At 29.8% G+C, this 11,750-nt stretch overlaps 1 protein-coding gene across 1 annotated transcript; it reads right to left on the bottom strand.

Moving 5' to 3' along the window:
* Window positions 1–226: 226 nt before the first annotated feature.
* LOC116002751 (auxin-responsive protein IAA4-like) lies at window positions 227–1,674 on the bottom strand. Its single transcript, XM_031242916.1, has 3 exons — window positions 1,313–1,674; window positions 914–1,219; window positions 227–824 (listed from the first exon to the last, which is right to left on the bottom strand). The coding sequence occupies exons 1-3, from the start codon at window positions 1,516–1,518 to the stop codon at window positions 749–751; spliced, it is 588 nt and encodes a 195-aa protein (XP_031098776.1). The 5' UTR covers window positions 1,519–1,674; the 3' UTR covers window positions 227–748.
* Between the last annotated feature and the right edge of the window lie 10,076 nt (window positions 1,675–11,750).

Genomic DNA, 11,750 nt, shown 5'->3' with positions numbered 1-11,750 from the left:
GACGTCCACTGATCTTCCTTTCATATTGTATTAGAATGATTGTTTACTCTCCTCAGATTTAATCTTCTGGATGGGGATATCTATGTCTAAATTTGGCTGCAGAACCAGAAGGCATATCTGTGACTATTATCTTAAGATCTGATTTTTAAGTGAGTATGATATTGCTGTTTAGGATTTTCCAAATCATATTCCCAGGTTGTGAAGTTCAATGTGCTATAAAATTTTCTGGTAAAGAGTCCCATTCAAACATGTATTCAGATTGAGACAGTTTGTACAAGGCATAATTGAGAAAAAACCAAAATTCTCAATGAACAAATTGATACTATGTGTTTCTTTATACAATTTCTTCAAAAGTGAATACTCTGTGTGTGTATATATGTATTATATATATGTAATTGATGGGATTATTCCAAAATCAAGAACAAGAAAACATCACAGGATGTTGAAACCACCATGGTTCTCCTGCTAATACTTATACATGAAACAAATAAAGAAAGCATTATATGACTAATTAAGGTTTCTGCTGTTTGCACTTCTGAATGGAAGTCCAATAGAAAACTGTTTTTGATGATACAAAAGGATGTTTGAAACAACTAGGCCGAGGTTCTTCTGATATGGATGAGAACCCAGACTTCCAAATTCTCTCTTCTTCCCTGCAGAGAGAGAGATAACCTTGTTTTTCCACTCCACTCCAGTTCTGACAGATTGATAGTTTTGCTCAGTTTGGGATTATGGATTTTCATTTTTCTCAAACTCCACAACCCAAGCCTCTTGCTTCTTGTCCTTTCATTATTCTTAGCCTTTTGCATGATGACAAGAACATTCTGCAGCAGCCATAACAGAACCAAATTAGAACACAATTAGGGGTAAAAGTTTTAGGTTTAGAGGGATAGAGAAAGAGGAGAGAACTTACTCCCAAGGAACATCTCCAACAAGCATCAAGTCACCATCTTTATCTTCATAAGCAGGGGCATATTCTGATCCTTTGTAGCCTTCTCTCTCAGAGTAGTCACCTATGGTGAGTTTGAACATGTTCTCCAAAACTCCCAGGAGTTCTGGGTAGCATTTGTACATTTTCAGGTCAATTTTTCTGAGGTAAGGAGCTCCATCCATGCTCACTTTGACATACATTCCACCATCACCTGTCTCTGCAGATTTCTTTGTCTGAACAGTGTTTTTCCTGTAAGATCTCAGAGGTGGCCACCCAACTATCTGTGCCCTGCAATTACAGTACGGTGAGTTACTTAATCCCCACATTTTGAATGCCTTGATTGAACCAGAAACATGAAGAATTGATGCCCATGTTACTTACTTGGAAACAGGTGAAGATCTGGCATCAGACTCAGATTTGGATTCACAATCTTCTTCAGCTGGCTCTGGTAAGGCCCTCTTGTTGTTGCTGTTCTTGGCACTTGATACCATTTCTTTGTCATCACCCTCTTCTGTTCCAGGCAAACCCAGTCTAAGCTCAGTAGCCTTGAGATTCAGACCATCTTCATGTGCAACACAAACTTCCATTTTCCCCAACAAAATGATTTCTTGAATTCAAGTAAAAAAAACCCAAAAGCCACAAACTCCAAAAAGCTCTTCTGATGAACTTGAACTTGAAATTGAAAGATGAATTCTTGGTGTTTCTGGTTATTGAAGAAAATATGATGAGTATGATGGAAGGTGGGAATGGTGATATATAAAGGATTAGAGGTGATGAATGAAGAGAAGAGGGGTTTAATAATAAAAATAATAATAAAAAAGTTGCATAAAATTGTGACAAAGTCAAGCTAAGTTGTCGGCAGAATAAGCAGCAGGATTGAGGCAAGTGCTTTAACAGTTAGGGGACAAGAGTGGGACAAGGCCCAGCCGCCCAGATGGAAAAGCCTTGTGGGAACTCAACGGGGAAGATGCGTTTGGGACCAAAATCTGGATCGTTGGATTATTGTTCTTTCATCCTCATACCAATTCAATTACCAAGCTACCTCTTGCTGACGAAATGGCTGATGGATACAGGATCTCATATTATATATTTATATATTATACTTATTTTATTACTGTTTTAATATCAAATGAAGGCGATTTTCTAATAGTTTCAAATAAATACAATCATTTATATCATATTTTTAGTTGTAATAAGCATTGACATATTGTTAGTACTAGTGTTAAATATTCGATACAAAAAAATTAAGTATATCATATTTGGTTGTACATGATATTTTGATTTGTGAAAAAAATTCACAGTGACCATCTAAATGTATGTTTTGGATGAAGTCTGTCTTTTGACCTTAACTGGTAAAGGACTACAATAGAGTAAACCAACCTAAGTTGTTCATAACTGGTCATCTCAAACCAAAAAAGGCTAATTAACCACTTTCATAGAGAATCAAATTTAGAACCTTGTGATTATTAAGGTAACTGTTCGATTAACTTGGTTGGGATTGTCGCAGTTATACCTGATATTATCAGCATCAATGTTGTTGACGTGATAGCAAAATCACCAAATGATGAAAAGAAGAGTGAGTTATTTATTTATTTTTTATTGTAGTAATATTTTTTATTTGATTGTGAGTAATAATTTAACTTAATTTTTCATGATAACAATTTAGAATTTAGTTCATCGTATCAATTTTGTCTTATTTTCGTGAATTATGAGACCTTAAGTTAAAAGTTATCTCCTAGTAAATTTACTCTGTTATCATTATATTTATTTATTTTTTACTCTAGTCAATGTACTTAGACAATTAAATAAAAATTTATGTGCTGAGTATTATGCTTAAATTTACTTATCAAAGCAAAATGGGTAATTTATCTATATTAACTTTAAGGATTTCGTCGTAAACAAATAATAATCACCTTTCATATCTCAAATTTCAGAAAAATAATGATGCATGCCAACTTGTAATGAAGGAATAAATTAGATATACTCAAAATTGTTAAAAGAGAGTTGCTTGCTTCAACTCAAATGTTATTGTCCTAATCCAATCCGATGGGTCTATAATTATACCATTCTATTGAGGCATTAGGTAGCAACTTATCATGAAACCATTGAGCGGTCATAAGAAAAGATACTAATATGGAAAGACTGGTTAAAACAGCTGATGAGAATTATAGGTTTTTATATATAAAAGTAATAATAATGATTTTTTTTTTATGATATCTTAATGTTAGTTATTTTCTGATGTAATAATAATTGAGTAGCTCTTTATTATATTTGATTACTAAGTAGAATATTGTTAATTCATAAACTATTTGATTACATGGATAATAGTTACAGGTTTCCCTCATCATTGGAAAATAAAAATATTGAGCAAAAAGGTTTTAGAAAATAGAATTTTATGGTATTTAAAAAAAAAAAAAGAAAATATAGTAATTATATTGTGGTATATATAGTTATTTGTAATTTTGTCAGAAAAATAAAATAAGAAAATACAACTCTAAAAAAGTTATTTCCTTTATTTCGAAAATTTAATTGTCTCATTAAAAGTTTAAAGTACTAGCAAATATTCATCTTTAATCATATCACTACTCTTTAGGCAAGCATGCCAACATTTGACTCCATTCATTTACTAAAGCCAATGGAAAGTTAAATATTCACAGAATCCAATGCTACAATTTTATTAATGAAAATTTAATACAATAATAGTGTACTATAATTCTATAAATTATCCACCATCACATTATTTTTAATATCTCAAAAAAGAAAAGGATAACACCATTACCCCAAAATTAATAAAATCTTTATTTATTTAAAATTTTAACTGCGTGATAGTATATTATTTATGATAAAATTCCAACTGCCGATCAAAACTGATATGTCTTTTATCGAGTACAATGTAATGAAAATTATTTGGAATTCCACTCTTGCATAATAACTCGCAAACCACACAAGTAAATCAGGTTCGACCAGGAGAATATTAATAACTTTTATATATGAAAATCATACTTCACACCACCATCCTTTTGGGCCAATAATTTGATTTACAATTTAATTTGAGGTTTTTTTTTTTTAAATAAATTTTAATGGGTATGAAATCTGGGGTTTGGTTTTGAAGATTGGGGGAGACCTGCCATGTGAACGGGTCCGGATGAATGGGCGTTGGGAATGGGCAAAGCATGGCGGGGCTTTTTGGAACTCAGATTTTATTTATTTATTTATTTTTTTTTGGCAAAGATTTAAGATAATAAGATATAGTGAGTAGACATCACATATTTTAGGAAAATAATATTTGTATATTTAAAAAGACTATATTATTATTCAGATGATTTTTTATTGACGAAATGAGAATGAGAAAGAAAAAATTATTTCTAACACTAATATAATGATCATTAATTATGTAAATGATATTTTTACATAATTTTTTTTTTGAGTATTACTGAATCTGTCACAATGTAGTATCTGTTCGTATATACTTTAATTTTTCAACTTACTGAAGAACATAATTGTCTTTTATTGACAAAAATAAATGGAGTTATTTGTTAATTATATAAATGAATTTCTTACATAATCTTATGCAAATAATAATATAATTCATTTTCATATATATATATAGTCCCCTATAGAGGTTTAGAAAGATGGGACAGTGATATATATTTTAAGGCTTGGAATAATTCATTCATTTGCTTCTAATAATTTTTGCTTCCTATATTTGCCACAAACGTTTACATACACATGTGAAAACACACACACACATATATATATCTATGCAAGTGAATTGACTAGGACTTCCCACTAGTTAGAATAAATCTTATTTGGTGGCTTTCTTAAATAGACTATAAATAATTTTGTCAAACTTGAGGTATTAATTTATATTACGTAAATACATTTAAAATATGTTATTGAAGAAAATCAAATAATAAATTAATTATCACTAGGGGATAATTGGGTGAGTATAGATTCGTCAAAACCTCTAATTTGATATGATATATTCATCAAATACGCTTTGATTCAATCAACATTAGCTAAAAATGAATGTGATGTTGATCCAATTAGTAATAATTCGCTTCATTTGTGTATTATTAGATGCATATTTGCCTTTCCAAAATCTATTATATATTATCTTCTTTGTTAATCCGTTACTAAACTACATTTGAAGATTTATATATATTTTTTGAATTATTGAATTCATTATTTGTATTTTTAATTGATAATTTGATATTTAGAGTTTTTTTTTTAGAAGTGGATGTTTGAAAAATTATTATTATTTTGATTTTTGAATGTTTGAGTTTTTATATTATAAATTATTTTATTTTTTAAAATTTAGAATTTTCAATCTGAATATCTGATATGGCAAATCTGCCATTGACGAATTAGATTGTATTCACGTACACGTCTAGCATATATGGATGAGAAATTTTAAATTTGCATTTGGAGAATTAGACGTGAATTCACCCCAAATATACTCTCATGAATGAAGATTTATAATTTAAATTTGTTTGAATTATTGAATTCAATATTTGTATTTTTTTAAATTGGTAATAATTCGATATTTAGATATATATATATTTTTTTGGAATGGGATGTTTGAAAAATTACTGTTATTTTGATTTTCAAAAGTTTGAATTCTTATATTATAATTTATTTTATCTTTTAAATTTAGGGTCTAAAATCCAATCCACTATTGACAGATTAATTCGGGTTGGATTTGCACCTCTAACGGATGAAAATGGAAAATTTTGAATCCACCTTTGGCCAATTTAATGTGAATGCACCCCAAGTCTGCTCTCATTTGCGTGATCACCCCTAGTGATTAGTATTACTGCTAAGTATTTAAGTATAATATTTGAGTATAATTTACCTATAAAAAAAGAGTAATAATAATAGTAAAATTACTAAGAGTCTAAATCCTCTTTAATATGTTAAACTATTATTTATTGTAACAAAATTATATTACTGTAATATTATGGTATTCGGAAAACAAATGAGTAAAGATTACACTAAGGAACATAATATGAGTTGATCAGGAATGTGAGTAATAATAAGAAGGCTGGCCGAAAATCTTCCCTCACAAGGGCAATAAGTGCACCTTATATAGAGGAAGCGTGATGACACATGCCGGTCATTCGTAATGTCTTCCACATGTTGTAGTGGTTTGGTGGCTAGACGGAGTGAGCCAAGTGTCCTTATTATAGGTTTGACTACCTGATAAGATGTTTGATGTGATTTGCTTGTGCTCAACACTTTGCATAGCCGATTTATGAGACTGGTCACATTTGGATTGGCGGTGAATCTCCTCGCGTTCTCTTATTCTTGAGAAGCAGGGCCTTCAAATAGTGCTCAAAGTACAAAGTTTAACTTAACACAGTAATGACGTCTCACCGGTTCATTTTATCAGTCGAATCTAGTTGGGAATCAGAAATGTACGAAAGTCATACTAATACAGTAATAAGTTTGAAATGTAATTGACTAGCTTACACCAACGTATATTCCCTATAAAACATAATTAGGTGATCACAACTACGACAGTGACGATTTTCTATTAATGCAATAAGTACAATTTATACTTACATGACTTTCATTGATTTTAAATTTTTAATGAGCTTTCGAGCCTTAGACTGTTTGAATGACCCTACCAATAATTATACATAATTGGGTCAATTGAGTTAGGCATATTATGAGTATTCTAGAAGATACAATTATACAAACCATTTTTCCGTTGAAAATTAATCAATATAATTGAGTACAAATAGAATTATTAAAGTATTACTGTGAATAACACTATTTCAATTACAACTACTATTCGTATGCTTATACTAACTAACCGCAAATTATTTAATTATAATATGATACAAATTGAATTAAAACTTAACACGTTTTATATATAATTTAAATCCATGACATAAGGTCAAAGAACCTTCCTTTACATCAATGCAAGAAAAGAGAATTTAAATTTGACTTTTTAACTTGATGACCCCTCTAACATAGACAACTACAACCAAGATGTAAAATTATGTTTATCATAACTTATTTATCGCCCATGGTTTCTAAACTTTATTAATTTATTATTTTTGAAACGCTTATGATTCTTTAGAATGTAGTATTTATTGTATAATAATAATAATAATAATGATAATAATAATAATAATAATAATAATAATAATATTATTATTATTATTATTATTATTATTATTATTATTATTATTATACAATTGTATTTGAAATAACTTACATTATTTAAAATGCGATTTGATGTAAAATGCTTGAGACAAGTAACGTGCATTTTCTTTTTCTTTACCTTTATTGCCATATTATTCAACTCCTTTGTCCCCTTGTCGTTCTTCTTCAAATTTAGCCCATCATCCCCTTGAGAGCATAAAAGGTCATAGATGGAAATAGAAAATAATATTACATTAGGGGTTCATTTAAAAATTCAGAAAATATTTTTTAAAAAATGTTTTCTGAGAAATAACCATTTAAAAAAATATTTTCATTTTCTATTATTGACTTTGACTGAAGATTAGAAAAATATATATTTTTTCTTGTTCCACTGAGAGTAAAGAAATATAATGATTTCGTATTTATTAACTATAATGAATTGTTCAGTCTATCTCATTATGAGTTTTTTGCATAATACAAAACGGAGGGATATCAACCCAAGTATGTCGATCGGACTGAGAGCTAGTGTCCCTAGTTAGGTAAAATGAGAAATATGATTATAAAAGAAACTAAGTAACCTATTACATTGCTCAAGAATAGGACTAGATGAAATGTTATCTCTATATTTAGGGATGGCCTCAACCATGTTACACAATCATACTCCAAACAAATCTTGGTATAATTCATGTCCTTGAGGTATGAGTTAATAAAAAAAAATTATAAAAGATGATACATGTTTAATCTAAGTAACATTATCTAATGAAAATGTTAAACCGATTGTAACGTAAAACAATCTAAGTAACATTATCTAAAGTATAAATGTAAAATAATCATCATCTCAACTAAAAGTCTTTGACCTCTTGCATGGGTTTTCTTTGATACCAAATTGAAGAATGTGTTTCATCAGCTAAAAGTCTAAACTAATAATTGGTCTGCAAATTTATGTTTTTATAGTATATATGCTCAACAATATCAAAGTCTTGTGTAAGCAACAAATTTTTTAAAGCCAAAACTCTAATTTATATGATCCCGTACCAAACAAGAACCACTTCAAGTGAGTGTTAACTCTAAGAAGAGAATGAAAAAGAAGAATATGAGGGAGTTAAAATATTGAGGGAAACAAGATAGAGAGAATATAGAGAGAGACCGTATAAAGAGATAATAGGTAGATATAAAATATAGAAAAAAAGCATAAAAAGATTATATTATTATTCTGATTGTTCTTCACTGGAGCTTATTATTTATAGGATATTATGTTCTTAAAGTCTAACTAACACGCGTAACATCCATGGAATCTTCTCTAATAACACGGTCAGCCATGCTTGGAATGTATCTGTTTTTCTTTCAAGTCTCCCTCCCACACCAAGCCACGTTTGAGAGCATCAACAACAACCCATTTAACACTATTTATAAGGTATATGAACTCATATCTCGAAAGCCATTAAATATATATTTTAAAGAAAGATATAAATGCAAGTATATAAATACTATCATGTATTTGGTAGTTTGGTACTATGCTTTCACTACTATTGGTTTATTATATTCCAGATTGATTCAAAATTAAATTTTGCGACGATAAAATTGAATATTTGATAATACCTGATCCGTTGCGTTACTAATTACCATCTTAATTATTCCTAGCAAGCACGGAAGTTAAAGCAGTTGGCAAAGTGGCAAACCATATAACAGGAAATTAGGTAAACATAAACATATTGAATACGAAAATGTGTGGGGTGTTTTGTGATGTAAAACAGTTGGGCAACAATGAGGAGGACTTACGTTACACTCACTATTATGTTACACAAACCTGGTTAGGACAGGGCCACCTTGTTCACGTGTTAACGTTAATCAAACATAACCCTAGACAACTCCCTAACTTTTGGTCTTATACCGTGGCCCATATTGTGTTGTTGTTATCAATCAGTCAAAAACCAAACACCTTTTTCGTCGACCAACCTTACTACCATTTGTCTGATGGAAATATGTTGGAAATTTCTACGAATTGGACTGCCAATAATCATTGCACCGCGTAGAATATATATAATATAATATATATTATGAAAGCTGCGAAATTTATTTTTGATTCCTTCCTACCCCCCACGGGCGCACACGCCGTCCCATTCTTTTTCTTTTCAATATTTCTTTTTTTACTTTACCGGAATAATTAGAGAAATTTTTTATTTAAAAGAATTAAAGAAAAAAACATGTCTTCTCCTTTATTCCTTAAGGATACGATACATAGTAAACTTGACTTATGTTTTTCGCATGTAAAATAAATCTTTGATGGCATCTGTAGTTGACACATTCTGTGCATGCAGTTGACAGTTTATCAAGTTAATTATATGTTTACATGTACAAAAAATGTTAATTGAAGGTATAAAATTGTTATATCTCAACAGTCGCCTCCACTAAGATTTGAACTCACTCTCATTCTTATGGAAGTATAAATCAGGTGCCACTAAACCATAAAGTTTTTGGCAGTAATCAATTTGATTAATCCAATTAATTCTCTTAAATAGTGTTGCCAAAGGGATCATTGTTTAGTTTACGGGACAATAATTTTGAGCTCACTTTGTACGCAAAGAACATAATGCAGTTTCATTATCATATTCGTGCATTGAATTGAATAATATAGTTGAATATGATGGGCTTCTAATCCATTCTCTTTAGTAAATCAATATTTTATTTCTTTCATTTCCTCGAACATTGCATGTTGTTATCAACTAAATTCATTTTTTTTATAGTGGATAATGTACACTACCAATATATAATACTCTGTGAATGATTCTTTACAAGTTAGTATCATTTTATACTTTCTCAAACATTTTCAACCCAAAGAATTTAACCCCCACCACCAGAATTCGAACCTATGACCACCTCATCGATCACCCATTTAGAAGGATAATCGGGAATGCTATCACACTACATAGTAATTGGCGGAGTGGAAAGAATTTAGTAATTTTTTTTAATTTAAAAAAATTAATTGTTATCAGTGGAGTATGAAGTATTGAAAATTTGAAATTAAGTGTTAGTTTCTCCATGTAAATGAATAACAATTCAATTTTAAATAACCCACATTAATTTTATAAACGATGGTCCAACATAAAACCCCTAATAAAGTATAAGAATGTATAGGGGGAATGGACTAGATCATAGATGCAGAATTCAATTGATAACTTGTGTGAGCTAAGAAATGTCAAGATGCTTTGGATATGACACCCATTCTATATTATTTATATTATTTGGGCACATTAATTGCATAGTAAGTAGTTATCTAATATTCCCAATTAAAATATTAAACATTAAAATAAGTATTGTCAATTTAATTATGTTTCTAGTGTTTTATTTATTCAACATTCATTCATTGCTCATACGTAACCAGATGAGTAGAACACAACTCACGAGTCAAGTATTAACTCTACTGTTCATGCTGGGTCAAGCAGAGTAGGACATTGCCCTAGGTCAGACACAATGTTGCTTGATAGATCCAACACCTAAAGGTGGACATGTAAATTTGTTTTGGGTTAGCAGCTGACTATATATAGAAAAATAATTTTTTTTATTAAATTATGGTAAAATGGTATTTTTTTTGTTACTAATAAATTGTTACATTAAATAAATTAGTTTAGACATGGCAATGTATGTGCATGTGTGTTTGTTATGGAGAGAGAGAGAGAGAGAAAAGAGACACTAAACATCATGATGATCACGTATGTAGTGCACAAATTAAAGATAAAGTGAAAGTGAAAGGCAAGCAATGCAAGTTGGGAGAAAGGAGAGTTCCTGGATGGCTTTTGCCATTTATTACGAACTTGCCGGCAAGGCAATGCTTTAAGGAACAAAAACAAAACTTTAATTAGTACGAAAAATGCGACGTGTTTGGCTGTCCGTGGGCTGTACTGTACTGTTTTGGATTTCCACATTATATTGCAAACATTAATGCTTGAAAGTTGAAACAGATTTCTTGCATTACCGACCAGTCATTTGTACGTGTGTGTCGTAACGTGGGGCTACTTTAACTTGGGGTAGCGGCCCTTCATGGAGAGTTACACAGTTGTGTTACAAATAAATTTTATAATATTATTATGTTAGGATATGATTTTACTCTATATTTAATAAGAAAATTATTCCTTTTTGTTTCTTATTAGTTGGGTATACTCTATATACATCCCTAAAATTACCCCTCCCTGTCATATTATCACATTTATCATTCACCAATATTATTTTCTTTATATGTTTACAATTACAATGAACTTTCAAAATATAATATGATACCGAATATAACATTTAAATTAAAAAAAAAAATTAGTCCCCACAAGAGTACGTGATGATATCAAAATTTCAAAGATTGCAAAATTTGCAATCCTTGCAATACACCTAGATTTTTTTTTGTTAATTTTTTTTTTAATTTTAAGACTGATGTGCGAAAGAACATATCAACATGCAATTCACATCCATTTTTGGTGTGTAACACATGCAATTAAAGTTCTAAAAAGTGTCATTTTCCATATTTAATACTCAATCATTCCCATTTTATATCTTAGGATAATGAGATTTTAACTCAAATTATTTACAAATTTATTTTTGTAATGTCTAGTTTATTATTAGTGGATTTAATTTGCATGTTTAAAATAATTATATGAAAATTACTAATAAATACAAAAAA

This window comes from Ipomoea triloba, chromosome 13 (assembly GCF_003576645.1).
Source record: "Ipomoea triloba cultivar NCNSP0323 chromosome 13, ASM357664v1".
NCBI lineage: Eukaryota > Viridiplantae > Streptophyta > Magnoliopsida > Solanales > Convolvulaceae > Ipomoea > Ipomoea triloba.
This window is presented reverse-complemented; position numbering and strand designations above follow the sequence as displayed.